The following is a 19,978-nucleotide window of genomic DNA, read 5'->3' as shown; positions in this document are numbered from 1 at the left end:
AAAATGATTGGAAAAGCGCTATATATAAGTTCAGTCCATTTACCGTTTACAAGAGCTGCTGCTGCTGCTGATGATGATGATCCTGATGACGATGTTTTTCTGGTCAAAATGATTTTTTTTAAAGTATTTTTCCCAATTAGTCAACAAGGTCACAAGACGACCTTGTCAGCTTTCTAAAATAGTCAGAAAGCTGACTATTTTAGCTTTTTAAAATGGTCAGGAAATAGTTAGGGATAAGTGCAACATAAGTAATTATCTAGTCATTTTTTTCAGATGAGACCGTTTTTATCTGGAGAATTGCACTCAAATTTTATTGTGCAATGTTTCATTGTTACAATGGCAACAAAGATTGTATTGCATTTTTCATGTTGACCTTTTTTACATGTAGAGTTTTAAAGAGAAAAAAGAATTGAAGCTGTTTTGGATTAAAGCTGCAACATAAAATAAAAAGGAAATCGGAACTTTCTAAATGAACAGATGCTAATGTGTACTCAGGACAAATGTCTTCCTGTTGCTGTTAGTCCAGAAAGTGGTTCTGGTTTTATTTCTTCATCTTTTTGGTTAATTATGCAGCATTCAGACTGTGGGTGAGGCATTGATAAAAATATACAATATGTAAAAAAAAAACAAACAAAAAAAAACAATCCCAGTTCCAGTCAAATGCAGTGACTGTAAATAGTGACACAGAGAGAGGCTGAAGCTTTGTGAAGGAGAATCCAGCGTAAAGCTGCTGGTTTATTATCACTGAGACATTTTAGATGTCAGCTGAAGTCCATACAGATGTGAACGTCATGGATGGATGACATGAAAGCAACGACTTTGAAGTTTCTACTGAATCAGGGTAGAAATTGTTTTTTAGAACCATACTGCTGATGTTTATGCAAGTTTATTCTTTGTATCCATGGAAACAAACTGGAATTGAAAATTTTTATAAAAAAATGAAATTAACTGTAATGAATTAAATTCAGAGGAATGATCATTTTTGCAATAGCATCCCATCATACTGATGTCTGAAACTCGGTGTTGGAGCCGCTTTTGACCAGACTTTGCTCAGTGGTCCCTGCTGTTCACATACGAGCTACATTTTGCACTAAATGTCTCAGAAAAAAAAATAAATTTAGGGAAAATAAACTGACTAAACAGTTGGAGGCTGTCGCTCATGTCTCAGTGCACCACCTGCTGGGCTTCCTTCATGAGCCTCTACTTCAGAGTTCTGTGCAGCTACCTTGAATCTTCTGTCGTGATGCGCTGTGATTGTTTTCCTGAATTTGCTGGGTGTTTCAGTCAGTGTGTAACTCTGGAACGTCATCATGACAATGTGCAGTAACAGGTACCTGTGCTGTGGGCTCGAACTTTACATCTTCCAGAGTTTCCTATCCTCTGAGTCCTTTTTCAAATTAAGAATACCATTGAATATATTTCAGGTACAGAGTTTCCCCCAGAAAACCTGCGGAACCCGATGTAGGGGCGCTAGAGCCAATGGCCCACTGGGTCTTTATGTTAAAAAATGTTCAGTTAAAAAAAAATCTGAGATGCATGAGCAGGCCTGGGTAGACGGGTGCCTGAGGCTGCAGCCATCATGGGAAGAGCTACCCTTTCATTTGATGAGAATAAATGTATGAGGAGAGTTTGATGTTCAAATGAGACAAATGTTCAGCTGTTTGGCCAAAAGTGATGAGAAGAAAGTTTAGAGGAGTAAAATAAGATCAAACCTAAATACACTAAAATTAATGACAAGACTGGTGGTGGGATTGTGTGCTGTTTCTGTGTGAATTCCTGCTTTCCTCTGTTGTTTTCCCTCCTTTTTCTTTGGCTGAAGGAGGGAAAAAAAACTTCTGCACACGAGAGAGGAGATTTGGGAGGTGTTTATTGCTATGCAAGTATGGGTGCGTGTGCTTATGTGTGTGTTTGTAAGAAAGGCTGTGAACACTGTCCCAGATAGTTGCCCTCTACCCCCCCAAGCATTGTTCTTGATAAGTGGGCACGTTGGTCAGCCAGCCTCTGTGGAGCGTTGGGTCAGGTCCACAGAAATCATGGGGAAGGGAACCAGCAGCAGATAGCCTAGAGGTTTATATAACATCCAGGAGAATTTGAGATGGCCAGCCTTCCCAGGCTGACACAGAGAGCCAGTTCAGAGGACGGTTGTTTGGTCAGGCTGACTCCATTTGTTTTTTCGTCTTGGATGTTGGAAAAGCCTATTGTTGTGCTAAAAGAAGCTATTCAATCCTGATTTTAAAAAAGCTCTCACTGAAACAGCCCATCCGTCTGTTCACATACGCATGCGTGCGCACACACACACACACACACATATATGTTTGCGTGGCTATCTACAGCCTAAGCCTTGCCCTTATCCTAACCCTAACCAAAACTCAATTCACACCTTAGTCCTAAATCTAAGCTCTGACCCAAAAACAGTGTTTCCCCTGGGCCCACGTACCTCGAGAGTGAAAATTCTCAAACTTGAGGGGACCAGGCTTCGATCCCCACAAGGGGAAACACTGTTTTCCCCTTGCCTTGTGGGTCCCCACAACATAGTATGTATCAGGAAAATGGTCCCCACAAGGTATTACAAACAAACCCGTGCACACACACCAGCCAGGCAGCCTAACTATGACCAGGTCAGCTGCCAAGATGGTGCATACCCAGTTCAGTGTGCCAACTGTAACCCTAAATTATTTTGTCTTGACTGCTACTGGTGTATAAACAAGCCTATGCAAAACAAACACTTAGTTTGGTGGGGAGGCAAATAAAGCCTGGTGGCCCGCCAGGCTGATAATACACTGAGGGAAACCCTGAGGTAGTTCATAGTGGGCAGGATTTAAATATGGACTCTGCAAATATCACACACTGGAAGCAAAAGGTGCAAGGGAGGGAGAAAGGAGTAGGACAGAAGGGTGCAAGGAAGGACAGAGAATGCAAAAGTAGAAGGAGGGACATGAATGGTGGCAGTGAGAGCAGCTCACCAGGGGCTTATTCAGATGGGAGAGTGGATGAACGTCTCAGCAGTGCTTCGTTGAAGGTCGCATCCTGAGCTCTAACCTTTTACTTTCCTTCTTGGTTCATGACTGAACTGCTCAACTGAGCCCTGTGTGCAATAAGCCCCTGGTAGCTGACCCCAGTCTGGTTGGTGTTTAGAGAGGAAGATTCCGGTTGGTCGACGGCCCTTCAGTCAGTCAGGCAGGAGGAGGAGCAGCTTCTCAGGAGACGAAGAGCAGAGCCCGCCCATTTACTGTATCCAGGGGCCCGCTCGGCCCCGAGCACACCTGCACCCCATCCACAAATCAGGTAATGGCACACTACTGACTACATGAGATGGGCCAGGAGCCCCAGAGGCTCGGGAGGCGGGGCCTCTGTGTGGAGACACAGGCAGCTGCTGCTGCATGTCTCTGGTTGGACCCGTCGCTGGTCCCTTTAAGAAAACCTTTTACTTCTTTTTTACATGATGTTCTCAGTGTTTGACCTCCAGGGGGCAGGTGGAGCGCCTGCACTGCAAAAACACTAAATCTTACCAAGTATTTTTGGTCAAGTTTCTAGTGCAAATGTTTTAGTACACTTGAAGTAAGTCAAAACTATTTTACAAGTATCTTTTCCAAAAGATACAAGAGCTTGTTTTAAGTCAATAATTCCTTAATATTGACAAAAAAGTACTAGATCCCTTAGCAGATTATTTGACTTATGAAAAAAATGTCTTGTTATAAGTGAAATAATCCACCAGTGGAACTAGTACATTTTCATCAATATTAAGGAGTTATTGAATTAAACAAGCTCCTGGATCTTGCTGAAAAGTTACCTGTAAATTATTTTTCTTATTTCAAGTGTACTAAGATATTTGCACTAGAAACTTGACCAAAAATACTTGGTAAGATTTAGTGTTTTTGCAGTGAGCTGCATGTGCAGCAGCATGTGTCTGATCCCTGCTCTCTCTGCAGAGTCTCTGCTGCGGATGAAGGAGGACCCGGCCGACGGGGACGAGTTCACCTTCACCCAGGGAACCTCGGACCAAGAGAGCAACGGCTCGGGCAGCTACTACATCAAACAGGAGCCATGAGGGGGCCCCCGACAGGAAGCAGACGGGGCCCCAGCAGGAAGAGACAAAATGGATCTGGAAGCCTATCGGACCGGCTCCAGGATTACTGAGAAACCCAAACGGGAACATGTCTGAGCTGCTGCTGCCCGGCAGCTGTGGGTACCAGAGCTCTGGGCTCCAACCCGACCCGACCCACAGACTCACTGAGCAGCTGTCACTGAGCCAGGGCTTCAGTTGTTGTTGCTTTGGTTGGTTTTTGGTTTTTGGCAGACGACAGAGACCTTTCCTTTGGAGCAGTACGGAGAGGCGGGGTTTGGTTTGTTTATAGTACTTGAAGATTTGATTTTCTACTATTTTTGGGGTTGTTCTTTTTTTTTGTGTTGTTTTGTTGCATTAACTTCTTCAGTGGCTGTGTGGGAAATGTAACTTGTTGTTCCTTAATTTTTTTTAATTTTTTTTTTTTTTTTTTACTCAGAGGTCTGTGGAATCCAGGTTCCAGATGTACATAAAACAGATTAGTAGAGGTCCAGTGCAGCTCAGCATTACTCTTCAGCTTTTTGTGTTTCCAGCTCAGCGTTGTTCCACAGAGCGCAGCGTGTAAATCTCTTCCAGCTTGTAGATTTCTGATCAAAGTTTAGCCAGTTTCAGTCCCAGCAGCTTCCCCTCAACAAAACCTCTTCCTTTCATTCGTAAGACAAACGCTGGTTTCCCATGACAACCAGCTTGTCGGTAGGACGTCAACAAAAGCTGAGGGAAACTTTTTGGTTGAAGGTCCTCAAAATGTTCTGAATCCCCAAAAACCCTTCAGCTCATTCCATTGTGTTTCCAATGTGTTGTTGCCAACTCTGCATGATGTTTCCATGGGAACAGGCTGCCAGCCGCCCTCCCTCAGTCTGATGCTGACGGTCTTAGTAGCGGCAGCAGTGTGATCAGACCGGAACGGAACGTGTTTGGGGGGGAGCTGCGCTGCTCCTGTGGAGTCGGCTCATTTACTGTTTATTTACTGATTAAACACTGAATGCGCTCTACTGAGGAACCTTTCCGCTCAGGCCGGAACGATCCCGCAGCCCTCTAAAGAAGCTGTTTTCATTATGATCATTATTAATATCTGGGTAATATTTAGTGTTTTGTTTTGTTTTTTTCTGTGCTCCTGTGTGTGAGATCTGAGCCACAGAATGACATGATGCACTGCTTCCCCTGCAGTCCAGGCCACAGGCAGGAACACACAGAGTTCCACTTCCACATTCATACAGTCTACACAGATATATAAATATAAATATATATATACATAGTAAGATGGGACTTGTTGGGTTGTTTAAGCTAGACCTTAGCAGCTGTTTATCTTCTACCTCGTGATGCTGACAGCTAACAGATCAACCACAGGATGAGTTGGATGATGGCAGCCATATGCAAACACATCCTGATCCCTTAGTGATCCACACCAAACGCATCCATTCCTTCTTCTGCATACCAGGTCGTCTCATGTCAATGTTATGCAATACCAGAGCTTATATTGTTTGGTTATATGAAATAAAATGTATCCCAGCTGGAGCCTCTCAGATCATTATAGAGATGTAAGGAATAGATTGTCTTAACAGAAGCTTCTAACTGTGATTATTCAGGGGTTTCCAAGTAATCGGTGCCGGATGGAGATGCAGGGCAGATGGTAGAAGGTCCAGACGTAGGCTCAGAGTCACTTCTCAGGATGTGTTCCTTTAGCTGCAGCTGTAGCTGCAGTTTTGGACCAGGGTGGTGGTGGTGGTGGTGGGTGGGGGAGGAGGGGTTCAGGATCTGCAGGGTTTTGGGAACTTAAATCGTTTTCATATTCACTATTCTTCTCTGGAGCCAAAGCAGTGAACCGATGCGTCAGCCCCTCCACTGTCAGTTAATCCAAGTCAAATTCTCTTTCTGCTAAATCTGACTAGAATTCAGTTTTTTGTATCAGTTACAGTTATGTTAGCAGTAGGGTGCACCGATTGCAGTTTTCTGGTCGATCATGGATATTTAAGAAGCCTGACTTGTTGAGTCAGTTTTTGGCATAAATACCAATTTCAAATTATTTTTTGTCTCTTTTCTGGAAAGTAGCTCAGTTAGCAACAGTGTGGTGTTGCTAACTGAGCATGTGCAGACATGACCTGTGCAGAGGATGAAGTTGACAGTGGCTCACTTTCAGATTTTGGTCGTAGTTATGATCCATTTGTCATGTAGATATGAATGAAGGGCAGGTCTGAGCCATCGGTGCACCTGCACTTAGCAACTTTTACTCTTTTTGTCATTAGTGTGGACAATATTTGACTTCTGTGATCTAAATGTTATTCAGATAGAAGAGCATGTTTGTGAATTTGAGGGAGAAGCAACATCATCAAATCTGGTTCGACACAATCACAACCTAATGACTGTTAATCACATTTAAGATGAACTTTAGAACCAAGACAAGCTTGGAGTTTGTTTACTGAACCTTTCTCTGTTTTTAGTTAAGAAAAAAAAACACACAACCAGATGCAATGACCCATCTACACTTTCAGCAATAATTTAAAGAGGTTGTAATGATTCCAAATGATTTTATGGTTTAATATTTATTAAAGGAGATCACCTCCTTTAAGACTTGTGATAACAGAATGCGCTGGAGTCACGGTTGGATTTGGTTAGGAAACTTTCTGCCTCAGGTCTGCCGACCCTGGAGGATCTGTGGTTTCCTGATGCAGCTCATGTGAAACAGCTTTTAAATGAGCAATAAAAGAAAAGAGTGTGAATCGCTGCACGTTAGTTCTGATTGAGGTAGGATGAAAGCATTAATGTTTTGGTCCCAAAAGCTGCTGCTGCTAAAGTAGGAGGAGAAAAGAACATCACTGTTAGATCTAGGAAATGATTCTTGTAGATAAGTCAACGCTCCGGTCTTAGCCCGACCCTGCTGTTCATGGTCAGCCGTGCAGGACGACGACGTGGAAGTGATGATTTTGAACTCATTTGCATAAGGTTTTGTACAGACGTGCTGAGCTGCAGCCCCCCTGCTCCCTCCCGGACACACCGTCCCTGTCCAGGGTTCTAGATGTTGTTGGTCGTCCTCCAGTCGGTGTCTGGTCAGGAGCATCTGGAAGTCCAACCCCACCAAAAACTGACAACTGTTTTTGGAAATGGGAAGCTCAGGCCTGCTTTTCTGCAGTTTAAAGGTTTCATTGAAATGTTTTGAAATTAGAAGCTAAATTTTGAACAAGAAAGTCAACTGCAAATGAGTTTTTGACAGATTTCTACAGAACCGGTAACGACTGACTGTTTATAGGTGATTGACTCTCTCTTGGTGTTGATGGGTTTCCCTTGAACTCGTCCCTGGTGGTCCTCCCTGCCCCACTCCCCCTCCAGATACTAACACGGGTCTTTTGTATGTAATAGCCCTCAAATAAAATCATGATATAGTGGTGCTATATATAAATATATATAAATAAATATATATTTATATTTGATAAGAATGACATATTGTCTTGTTACTGTCAGAAGATAATTGTGTGTTCAGATTATGGTTTATGGGGTAAAAAAAAAATCTATTTTGGATACAAATTTAAATTTAGTTGAGTAAATTTGTGCTGTGATAAATAAAGCTTTGATAGACTTTGTAAATAAAGCCAACTGTTTGGACCAACTATAATGAAAGGTTTTCTTTGTTTTCCTTGTGTTACAAACTGTTTTACGCATGGCTGTGAAAGTTTATCTGGTGGTTTTTGTAAAATCGGACTTTTACACTGAATAAAGAGCTTATGACGTCCGACGCTCAGAAATCCTTTTTCTCAGAAAGTTGAAGGAAATGATTTTCTTCACACAACAGAAAAACACGAGTCCTTTACCAATGAACCATTTAATTCTCAGATATAATCGAAACAAACAAATCTGTCTGAATATACACTTTCAAATCTACAACATGTACATTGACTGTCCTTATGGAAGCACCTCAGTTCATGCAGAACAACCAAACAGTAAAAATACAGAAGTTTTCTTCTGTTTTTGTTTTTACGTTAAAAACATTTCGAATTTCGAATAAACTTCTTTCACAAAAACTCCTGCTGACTTTCAGTAAAATGGAAAAGTTTCCAGCTACCAATAATTAGTTTTGCTTTCTATTTTTTATCAAGACAAAAAGTATGAAAACTTTTCAGAAAGCCTGTATAATATATGTAAAATAACTGATGAGTTCAGTGAAACCCCTGACCTCAGTGTGACCAGTAGTGACCATCAGAGGAAGACGACCAGCACACACCAGGCTGCTTGGCTTCAGGCTTTTATTTAAGTCTCACAGTTCTGTCAGTGTTTTTAAAACCTCTGCATGAAATCCAACATATAGTTATGGCAAGATTTACAAATAAAATGATCAAATTCAAGCTAACAGCATTCTGTCACATTCCAACAAGGTCAGGAGCTTTGTGTGTGTGTTTTTGTATTTGTGACACTTATTTTAAAGACTAACTCTTTAAAGTTAGTATTGTTTTGTCTGCTCTGAAGACTGTAATGGAGCGATCTGCTCTCAGGTTGATGCTCCGGTCCATCGTGTGGTCGTGACCCCACTGTGACCAGGCTGGCTTTCCCAGATTCACATCCTGATGAAATCGTTTTGCTTGTCATTGAGGCACTGATTTTGGAATTCATCGTTCTTTTTTGTCTACAGAATAGTGTAAGAAACAGCAGCGAAGTCAGACCGTTTCCACTAGGCTGGTTTGGTTGAAAGAGATCACCAAGGATATAGATGTTTATCGATTTGGCGCTCTAACTAATAATCAAACATTTTTAGATTATTATAGGACCAGAACCTCTGAATGCTTTTTAGCCAATTCAGATATTAAATCTCTGCAACATAAAATTGACTTCTATAAGTTGAGATCCTTCAGCTGAGATTTAGATTAAAACTAGAGGCTGAAGCAACTGAGGCATAAAATGCATCTAGAAGAATCTGGAAATTCAGCACAAACATCCATCAGCAAAGAGCAAAGTCATAATGTAGAAGATTTGGCTGAATGTAGGTATGAATAAAACAACTCAATCTGGATCCAAACGCAGCAGAGAGAAAAGCTTGTGGATCAGGATGTTTTTCGAGGTAGTGACAGCCTCGTTTATATGAAACCCCAATGTTAACATAAAGCAGTAAAAAAATAAATAAAATTCAGGTTTTATGGCAAGTTGTCACTTCCAATGCAAGGTTTGGGTGTTTTCAACCACCAACAGATTCCTACGTTTCAGAACATTCAGCAACAGCTGCAGGAAACAGTTCACAACAAACTGGACTGGACATGCAGACAGCAGAAGTTCTCATGTGGTTGAAGAACAAAGAATTATGGGATTGAACTGGCTCGATTCGGACTCTAAAGTTGGAAAAACTGGACTGGAAACTCTAACCTGTGAGGCTGGAAAGATTTTCACACTGACCCAAACTCAAAATCAACATGGCTGCAACACTACTGCAATAGTGACAGCTGCAGTAATAAATGGTTGCCGTTGCACCATAAAGTCTGTGGCAAATCTGTTAGCGCACATTATGCCCATGCTCCTTTAATGTCGTAATGGCTAATAGCGGCTAGCAGTTAGCCGGTTACTGAGCTAAACGGAACAAATCCCACTGGGTTTCTGATGAATAACTGGAATACAAAAAACCCAAAATAATACATTTTTTAATCAGAATTTTTTAAATCATAAAATTTCATCTCTTTATCAATAATTACTAAAAAGTATAAATTTAAATACCGTTGTTTGCTGAAATGTTATTTGGCATGCTCATCTTTCTGATTGGCTGCCAGTCAAATTTATGAAGCTGCTTTGTTCCTCAAGCCAGTATAGCAACCACGAAATGAACAAGAAATGTCAGATGTAACAGGTATGTTTAAAAATATATATATATTATTTTAAAGAAAATTTTGTTTGGATCTTCTACAATTGTCATATACACATATCTACATATCTATATGTTTATACATATGTATATGTGTATATATGTATCAAACCTATTGTGTGGCAGTACATGGGGACTGCATGCACCAAACACTCTGACATGCTGCAGACGGACACCCTGGGACAGACAGGCACCCAGGGACAGACAGGCACCCAGGGACAGACGGGCACCCTGGGACAGACGGACACATAGGGACAAACGATATGATCTCCAACATTTTATTTTCACTGTAAGTGGTTGTTTAACAGCAGTAGTGAGAACTCTAACCAGTAGCTGGGTTCATGGCATTGTGTTGCTGAACTGTGCTGGTGCATGCTGGTCAGCTCAGGTGACCATGATGATCTCAAGTGAAGCCAGTGATTGGCTGAGGAGGTCTCCAGGGAAACCGTTCATATCATGTTTGTAAAGAAGTCAACTAAAAATCCAAGACATGAAATAAAAGCTATTGAGAAAATAAAAGTTATTGAGAAATAGTTCAGGATTTATACTAAATATTCTCCAATTCCTTAGATTACCATTTTTCTCCACAGCTTATTTTAGGCCATTTCTCTGAGATTTTTGCACACATTGGGGCTCCATAGTTTCAGCCGTTTTTGTTTTTTTTTTGTTGCTTTTTTTTTTAGCCCTACATTTACATTTAAAAAAGGGTAAAAAAAAAAAAAAGAAAAAAAAAGGACGCCATGTTTTTGTGAAGAATGATGAACTATGATACACAGTGATGAGGTGAATGTCAGCTGCAGCGCTCTACGTGATGTGGAGCATTCCTGGAGAACATGCACATGGATCCTGGTGGTGGAGAACTGAGCGGAACCTGGGGATATACAGTAAACATGTCCAACAGCGTTCCTCATGCCTCTACAACCACACTGAGGCGCCGCAGGTCCGGCCCCAGCCCCGGCCCCGGCCCCGGCTCTGGCTCGCCCAGCTGCAGCAGCAGCAGTTCAACCAGCGCCACTGTCCACCATGATACCTGCTCCTCCCTGGAGGGGGAGCAGAGGGGCTGCTGCTGGTTTCTGGAGGGAAGCCGCCCAGAGCTGCCAGAACATCTTCATCCTCTGAGGAGGGGGAGGGGGTGGTTGGAGGAAGGGCTTTAGAAAGGTGAGTTCATCCCAAGTTTGGTTTCAAACTGCAGCTTCTGTCTCTTCTGGTACCGAACCCGTTCCCTGTAGAAAGCAGAGAGAGAAATGAGCTGCCGTGATGGAGGTGAGCAGAACCCTGCGATTTTTTTGTTTTTGAGAAAACCATGCATGGTTAGAAAACAAAATAAAAAAAAATAAAAACAACTGTTTTACAGGATTTTATAAACATATGCTATTTCTGTTTTTAAACAAAAGCGGGATATTAAACCTTGTTTTCAGATTTTTTTTTTTTTTACAGTATTTTGTCTGACTTCATGTCGCTAACAGACACTTTTCCATTGCTGCTGCTGTTTAAATCAAAATGTTTTACTTGAATCCTAGAGGGAAACTAAACGTTGCTAAGCCCTTCCGCTCTGTCTTTGTATTCCAGCCGTTTTTTTTTTTGTTTTTTTTGGTTTTTATGTATCCACATCTCCGTTAGCCCTTCATTTCCAAATCCACCTCTTCTGCACATGCTGCGTTTACTGGGCCGTGTCTACGCTCTGGTTCTGGTGTCAACGTACCGTATCTCATGCAGCTTCACCACTTCGTTGACCAGCACTACCAGCAGCGGGGACAGGGAGGCCAGCAGCCACACCTCCAGGGGAATGTTAGCCAAGCTGAAGGTCAGAGGGCTGCTCTGGTCCCTCCACAGCTGGTAGTCCACCGTGGCCTGAACGCCCTGGCCCAGCAGTCTGGTGACACATGAGCAGGTTAGGAACTGATGTCAAGAGGAACTGTGTATGTGCTGGACATGAGGAGGAGGACTTACACCACGGGCACAGTGAGGCACCACCAGGTGTTGTTGAAGGGAGTCTTCCTCCACAGAGGCTGGGAGCGATGGACGTAGCTGAGGGAGATGACCACTGAAAACAACAGCAACACTCTAAATGCACAAAGAACACCAGCTAGGCTGCCCCCTTGTGCAGTGGTGGGCATTTATTGTATCGCTTAGCATTTTTATCGCGATAAATTCCTAATGATAAAAATTTGGATTTATTGTCACAATAAACCAATCTAAATTAGTTTGAAACCCCATAAAACTGTCCGCATTGCTGGAATTTTTAGTTTTAGTATTTTCTGCACTGTTTGCATTTAATCATATTATCAAATGTACTGATATTTATTGAACAGTTACTGTGTGGAGCTTTGTGATACAAATCACTTTGTTATGTGACTGGTGACCTAAAGCAGCTGATCAGTAATGCTGACATTTTTTCAGGAGCATCATTTAAGTTTTTGTCTGACTGCTGTGCCATGCAGTAGAAAAGAAGTAATAAATTGTTGTTATTGTCACTTTTATTATTATCACAATAATATCACTAAATATGGTGGAAAAACTTTGCGTCCATGTCGCCCCACCTGTGTGAAGCACCAGAAAACCAGCCAGTAGCTTTTGAGTCAGCAGCAGGCCGTTGGACAGATCACCAAACCACACCAGAGGCTGTGGTGATGAGCTGCAAACACACACACACACACACACGCACACGCACACACACACGCACACACACATAGAAGTCAGATATGTTTGATATTTCCTGTTTATTACTGATCCATCTCTTGTTACATACCTGGCTGTGAAGATGGAGCTGCACTTGATTATGGAGTCGTTACTCAGGGTGAGGTTGGTGCCAGCAGGGCACACAGTCTGCAGGGTGAAGCCGAACACCAGCAGGTACACACACACTGAGAGACCAAACTTTAAGAAGAAACAGCCCAGGAAGTAGTTCTGAGTCTGGAAGGACAGGAGAAGAAGAAAACAGTCAGGCTCATTGGGAAACAATCTGGAAACTTTTTGTGTAGGAAAAACTTTTACAAGAGTTTTGATGGAATGAGATGTTTCTGTCAAACCAAAGCATGCTTGTTGCTTTTTTATTCAGTCAGATTAAAACCAGTTCCAGCACTGCCTCTGCCCTCAACTCATTTCTATTCAGATACTTTATTATTATTAACAGGAAATGAGGAATTGTAACTCCCATTATCCAGATTTCTTCAACGAGTTGTTAATGCTGGCAGCTGTGGACAGGAAGGACCTCCTGTAGCAGTCTGTATTACAACCAGGGGTGAAAGTAGGCGGGTACTTAAAAATATCTTAAAAGTAAAATTAAATGTAACTTACAAACATTTGCTGCTGCTGTTGTAAATTGTGACAAGAAATTTTGCCTGCTTGGAGAAGAGCTATAAAGAAATAATTTTGGTTTAATAATTTTACACGTTAGCATAGAAATAGAATAAAGAATGATCCCAAAAAAATGATGCTGCTGCTCCACATTTGATGGGTTGTAAACGACCCAGTTGAACACATTTGTTCTGTACGGTGTGGAAACGTAAACAATAGACAGAACGTAATGTCTTCCAGCTTTTTCTGTGTAACTGAGAGCTTGATACCAACAGGAGCACAGCGTCAGCAGCCCACATAGCTGATAGCCGGGAAAGAGATAAAGAGTCCATTTCTAAACTGTAAACTGGTTACGAGTCTGTTGGTTTTTCACTTTTCTTGTATTTTAACTATTAAACCAACTGGTAAACAAATGTTTATATCTGTTTTTAAAAGAATAGTAGCTTCTCTCTTATGTCTCCATCAGATGAGCAGCATTAGCAGCTTTTGGTGACATTATTAATAAAAATTAGATTGTTTTTGAATACGATGCAGGATTTAAAATGAACTGATGAAGATGGTCTATGTGTCTAGTCTGGCCTGGGAGAGATGTCTGTGGTTCCCTTCTGGACCTGTTTCCCCATCAACCCGATGTGGAAGACTATGTTCAGAATTTAGATCTCACTGCATCTCGCGGTGCCAAAACTGGAGCCAGTGGGCTGAAGGAAATACAGCTCCATTTTGAAGTAATTCCAGAGATGCACAGCTTTTATCGCTTCGCAAAAATTTCATCAGCACAGAAACTCCAAAGCACACAAAGAAGGAATTTTTATATATATATATATATATATATATATATATATATATATATATATATATATACACACACACGCACACATACATACACACACACACTTTTGTCATAGAACCCCCAAGAATTTAAAACTACTTTCACCCCTGATTACAACCATCCTACCTAAAGAAGCCTCTGACTGAAGACACCATCTAGCTGTATGACAGTCTGATGAAGAGGATGCTCAGGGTTGATCCTCCTCCTGCTTAAAGCCTGTGATCTTCTTCATCACTGACCACACACACATCTCTGATACCGTTTCTCTGTAGTTTGCTCTCCAGCTTCTCCTTACTGTTTATAATTTTTAATTTTTACTTTAATTAATAAATCCCTTGTCCCTCCATCGGTGCTCTACTGGGAAGCCGTCTCAGTGTTCTGGTTTTGATGGTGATGTTCACACAGACGTTTATATGACAGTCAGTCTGTTCATGTGGCTGGCACAGAGCGTCCCAGTCAGTAACCTCAAACAGCCCTGAATCTTCTACAGGTTCATCCAACCATCTCCTTACAGTTATAGTTAGCTTAAGTGATTCTGGTGCAAAAATAAGACAAAACTAACTTCTAAGTAACTTTTCAACAAACTGCAAAGGGCTTGTTTTAAGTCAGTAATTCCCCAATATTGATGAAAAACTAGTTGTCCATATTTCACTCCTAATATGGAGAAAATGTCTTGTTATAAGTGAAATAATCTGCCAATAGATTTGCGGAGTTCAGGTTTTATTTGAGCTTTTAAAATGTTGATCAGCTATAAGGTTATAAAAACACTTATGGTTACACATCATAACAACTACCCAACAGTAAAAAAAAAAGAATCAGCAGACATTGCAGCTGCAGCAACATATCCAAAATCACAGAGAACAATTATACAAAAAAAAGCAAAGTTTCAACCAGAAAAGGAGAAAATTTAAAAAATAAAAATAATCAGACTGAAAGTAACAAAGCTTACTTTGTTACTTTCTAAAAGAAGCACATGTTTCCCCGTTTAATTCAGTAAATAGTGAAACGTGACCATTACTGAGCTCGAGTTTTGTTTTATATTGCAAAGCTACTCTCGGCTCATCCTACCTTCTTTGGGATTGAATCCAGGTTCTTTCCTGTGGCAACTGTCATGACCGAATTGTCCGGTGGCTTTCCCAACAGCGACACACTGCCAAAACAAATCCAGCGTTAAAACATCTGACAAATCAATTAGTGCGACTGATTCATCATGGACACGTAGAGTGTGTATGTACCTGAGCAAAGGGCAGCTGAAACAGGACATCCAGAGGATGTCAGTGGTGTTCATGGGAGGAGGAAGCTGAGCCAGGCAGGCCAAGAACTGTACAACAACACAACACACACTTCAGATGGTGGATCCCACAGACAGGCTTGACATTCCTGCGGTTTACTGACCCACCTGAAGAATGACCAGACTGAGCTGGCACTGCAGCAGGAAGAGAAAGCACTTGCGGATACCAGACGTTGTGTGTCGTGCCTAGAAAGTTAGTTCAGCAAAGGCAGATTCAAAATCAATTGAAGATGTGTATGTGACTCAGTGACTGCTTGATGTGACAAACCTGCTCTATGAGTTTAATCAAGCTAACGCTGTTTCCCTGGTGGAAGGAGACGGAGCAGCCCAGGCTGTTCAGCTGTCCCGACAGTCTGAGAGGAGAGAGTCCTTCAACCTCTCCGCTGAAACCTCCTCCTGTGGCGTAGCCAAAGGTCTCCCATGAGCACTGAGACGGATACAGAGGGTCCAGCCCAATGCTGTGGAGCCCAGAGAGTGGACAACATGGCATCAGCAGATGTGATGGGGACGATTCTGATATGCTTGGCTTCAGAAACGTTGTGAAAAATGTTGAGAATGAAAGCGATCTCTGTACCTGAGATCGCTTTGCAGAAAGAGGCGGCTGTTGCGGAAGTTGGCGGAGCTTCCCAGACAGCAGGTCACCTCCCTGTTCTCCTGCATGATCTTCATCATCTCACACATGGCTGCAGAGAGGAAGACCAGCCACAACATTTCAGTTTGGTTTGTCCCATGGATAACAGAGTGGGCCTTGATGACTCAGAAGATATACAGCTCTGGAAAAACTGAAGATCCACTGCACTGAACCCCATTGGAAACCTCCTGGTTATTCCACCACATGCTGATTTCTGAATTCTTTCTAAATGAACATGAACTTGTTTTCTTTGCATCATTTGAAGTCTGAAAGCACTGCATCTTTTTTGTTATTTTGACCATTTTTCATTTTCTGCTAATAAATACACATTTTTGTTTGGAATTTCAGAGACGTGTTCATTTTACTCAAACATATACCAATAAGAAGTAAAATCAGAGAAACTGAAACTTAATTTTCACCAGAGCTGTATATATACAGAAGAAGACTGGAGCTACAGAAAAAAAAATAAAAAAATAAATTCTGACTTCTTTTTTCAAAGTCCGACTTTAACCTCAGAATTCTGAGGAAAAAGTTACAGTTCTTGTGTTTTCTGTGGCCCTCTTCCATAAAGCTACCTTCCATCTGTGCTGATCTCTGCCTCTGTGTAAAACATGTGGGGTTGATTTGTTAACCATTTTGTCGAACAGGTTGACTAATTTGCCAAGTTCTTACGTTTCTAACAGAGCAGAACGCGTCAAACCGTGAAGCAAACTGAAAACAGCAAAAACTAAATGGCTCATCGATTAGCTAGATTCTTGACTTGGAGTAGGTTATGTTTTTGGGGAGAATGTAGGGCTCTGCATGTGACTGTTGGAGAAACTGAAAAATAAAGTTCAGGTATTTAAATAGTAAATGTTATTGATTTTTACAGAACTGCTGTGGAAACCCGCCTCCAGTAAGAATTACGTGTTTAACAATAAGTCTATAACAGACAATATCAAATGTAAATAGTTCTACACTTATAATAATGTTTAGTTAGGAAAAAATATTAAGTTATTTCTTATAATCTTTTTATCTTAGGTTGTGTAAGACAGGGTACAAAAAGCACAACTCTTATGTCACAGAGGATTAACTGAATTTTATTGTTTGTTTTTCTTACTTTTGTGAAACCAGGACTTGGACAAATCAACTTCAACCATCAAAGCAATTCATTCAAATGATTAAAAATGCTATTATAAAATAATATGCCGTATTTGATGTTAGTTTTGATGTTGACGTCTTTGTGTTTAAGTTAAAAATGCAAATGAATGAAACTGTAAAGGTTAAAAACTCTCCTCAGTCTGTAGAAGGATACTTAAAAAGTGTGAGGACAGTCAGACACCCGGAGGTAAAGACTCACTGTCGGGGGTGCAGTCAGTGAAGAGCGGCACTAAAAGAGGCACGTTGTCGATGTTCTTCAGATGAGGACGGACTTGATGGATCCCCCGAGGCAGCTTGGCCTGAAACGGAGCGCAGCATGTCAGCAACAACAACCTGAGCCAGGACAGCGCTGGACAAATCCAGTTACAGATGATCTGAAACGTTTCATTCCAACAGAACGTCTGGCAACAAAGGCAGACGGTCTGGCAAGATGAGCCCTGCTGCATAATGTGACTGAGGTGATGATTACTCTGTTACAATCCTCCAGGAAGCTTGGCACGTCACTGTCTGTCGGCTGGAAGCTGGCCAGGTCGGACTGGGCCTCCTCCTCCTGCAGCAGCGGACCCTCCGCCTCGTCCCGGGAATCTTCAGGACAAAACGCAGGAAAATGGACACAGTTCAGAAGATGACAGATCTGTTATACTGTTGTCACTGATGGAACCATTCCAGTTTCTAAGTGGTAATAACAGAGATCAGCCATCCGTATGGCTGCTAAGTCTCCGACTGCAGGGCGGAGCACCAGCCTGGGTTTGCTGGCCTGCAGCAGCACCGAAACTTATTTTTGGTAAGCTAGTGTCTCTCTCATTGAACACAAAAAATAGAAATAAAAAAATCACAGAGTGTGGAGAGGCACAGCCCACATACCCTGGTGGAGGTCTTCGTGCAGGGAACCGTGTCCCGGGCTGGATGGAGCCCCCTCACAGGGGCCGTCTCCGTTTGGAGTCAGAGATATGTGACAGTTCCAGCCTGTCTCTAAACCCATCTTCTCTGCAAACACCTGCACACACGCACACATGCATGCACACAAACACACACACACACACACACACACACACACACACACACACACAATGAACCCACAGCAACCTAGCTTCAACACACTGTATGTGCCAATAAGGATATGAATAATTGTCCCAAAAAGACAAAAGTCAACATAAAGGTCAGATCATAACTAACAGAACAGATCTACCTGACACGCTGCCACCATGGGAGGAACAATTCTAGATCTCAATGCTTTCACATTACGTCCAACTCTTCTTCCAAGATGCTTGCTCACCTTGCTGCGCAGTTCATCCTCCATGGAAAAATACACAAAGCGGATGCAAGCAGTGACCAGAGCATCGATGAGACGGACCGTGTCCAGCTTGGCCTGGAACTGAGACGACACCATCCCCATGAAGATCTGTCCGCTGAGCGCCTGGACACAGTCCTCCTGCTCCACTCCCTCTCCGATCCCCTCTGACAGAAACACACACACAGAGTCCATCAGAACCTCAGCCTGCTGGTCTGAACGTCCCGGCCCTGCGCCGCGCCACCCCGTTCCTCACGCCTCACCGTCTGAGCTCCAGCTGTTCCTGCAAAAGTTGTGTTTGATGGGCGTGGTGGAGGGCAGCTCAACGCCGGAGAACAGGCAGGGACCCGAGGCCAGCTCCACACACTTCCCGTTCAGCTGGCCGGACAGTGACACCTGCATGGGTTTGTAGGAAAAGGCAGAGCAGTAACCTGACAGGCAGGCACGCTGGTAGAAGTCTAGAACCTTTTTCCTGTAACACAGAGGGGAAGGAAAAAAAAGGTTAGATGTTCGGAAAGACAAAAACAAATGTGAATACCAGGATGGAGAGCCTGAAACTCCAAAAGCAGACCTGTCTGAGCCTGACAGGGGGTAGATATCAGTTCCATCCCAGAAGTCAGTGCAGGCCTCTAGGATCAGGTCAGCTGAACCATGTGACAGCATCTGGACGCTGTCTGCAACAACACACACACACTTTTATACCCACAAAGCAGCTGGCACAGGCCCTGCACACACACCATGCAGGACTTACTGGAGGAGGAGTCTCGCACACACAGGGACATGAGGTGGGAGATGGGGGGCTGGCGCTTGGTGAAGGATGGGAGGCGGCGAGAGGTGAACTCCTTGGTCTTCTCTCTGGTTGGCAGCTGGTAGAGGGTCAGGTGGTTCTCCTGTTTAAACAGCTCCCTGGCTCCAGGAGTAAAGCCTGAGACATGATGGGAAATGATTTAGACATGCACAGTCTGCATATTAAACACATCCATGAAAAATTCTGTTCTAAAATAAAAACTCTCTTCGGTTCAAAGCTGTTGGCTCATCATCACTGAGAAGCTTGTTTTAAAAAAAGAAACAGTCTGTGTGTTTTTCTAACATATTTAGATGTATGGTTACTAATAATCAATCTTAACATTACCAAACAATTGATGTTATATTACCAAACAAGCAAAACTAAAAAACAGAAAAGTTTTTAAATATTCTGTAAAATGCTACTTTAAAGAAATGCTGTTTCTGCTGTGGATAAATCAAGACACTCCTGCACTTATTACCACTTATAAAACCTAGAATCACATGGAAGGAAAAGATGCCAAGTCAACATGATCAGATCATTAATACTCTGGGATGGAGCAGAAATCAGGATTCAGTACATAGCTTGGGTTTAAAGCAACAGCCCGTTTCAATCAGGAAAAGAAAAAATATGTATTTTTTAACTTTAATCTTAATTAATGAGTAACAACATTTTATTTCCTTTTAGGATTAGTAAAGTATTTTTGAATTTGATTTTGAATTCAACATTGAACAAAGAATGTTAGCAGGTTCTGACAATCAGTGGATTTTAAAAGTACGGATCAAGAATTTAAAAGCATCTGATTCCTTGAATGAATAC

General features: G+C 42.2%; 2 protein-coding genes across 3 annotated transcripts in view; one reads left to right on the top strand and one right to left on the bottom strand.

Annotated features, from left to right (window-relative positions):
- Positions 1-7,565, top strand: part of mbtd1 (mbt domain containing 1) — a 22,661-nt gene extending 15,096 nt beyond the window's left edge. The window contains exons 16-17 of one of the 2 annotated variants that reach the window (XM_015060430.1): positions 3,136-3,285; positions 3,930-7,565. In XM_015060430.1, the coding sequence (XP_014915916.1) occupies positions 3,136-3,285; positions 3,930-4,048 (269 nt within the window). In that variant the 3' untranslated portion in view covers positions 4,049-7,565. The remainder of the gene's footprint in view (positions 1-3,135; positions 3,286-3,929) is intronic. The other variant, XM_015060431.1, reaches the window with a different exon arrangement.
- A 2,595-nt stretch (positions 7,566-10,160) lies between these two features.
- tmem94 (transmembrane protein 94) lies at positions 10,161-19,313 on the bottom strand (the record flags this gene model as incomplete). Its single annotated transcript, XM_015060428.1, has 17 exons — positions 10,161-11,119; positions 11,599-11,769; positions 11,847-11,940; positions 12,437-12,531; positions 12,646-12,809; positions 15,091-15,172; positions 15,258-15,343; positions 15,422-15,499; positions 15,582-15,771; positions 15,888-15,996; positions 17,284-17,383; positions 17,554-17,669; positions 17,949-18,081; positions 18,361-18,542; positions 18,639-18,847; positions 18,947-19,049; positions 19,127-19,313. Coding segments are annotated over 17 exons (2,172 nt in total), but the record flags the coding sequence as incomplete, so codon positions are not given.
- Positions 19,314-19,978: the final 665 nt, after the last annotated feature.

Source organism: Poecilia latipinna, unplaced genomic scaffold (genome assembly GCF_001443285.1).
Source record: "Poecilia latipinna isolate Pla-1442-1.1 unplaced genomic scaffold, P_latipinna-1.0 Scaffold1714, whole genome shotgun sequence".
Classification (NCBI taxonomy): Eukaryota; Metazoa; Chordata; class Actinopteri; order Cyprinodontiformes; family Poeciliidae; genus Poecilia; species Poecilia latipinna.
Note: the sequence above shows the minus strand (reverse complement) of the source record. Positions and strands in the feature narration are given on the sequence as shown.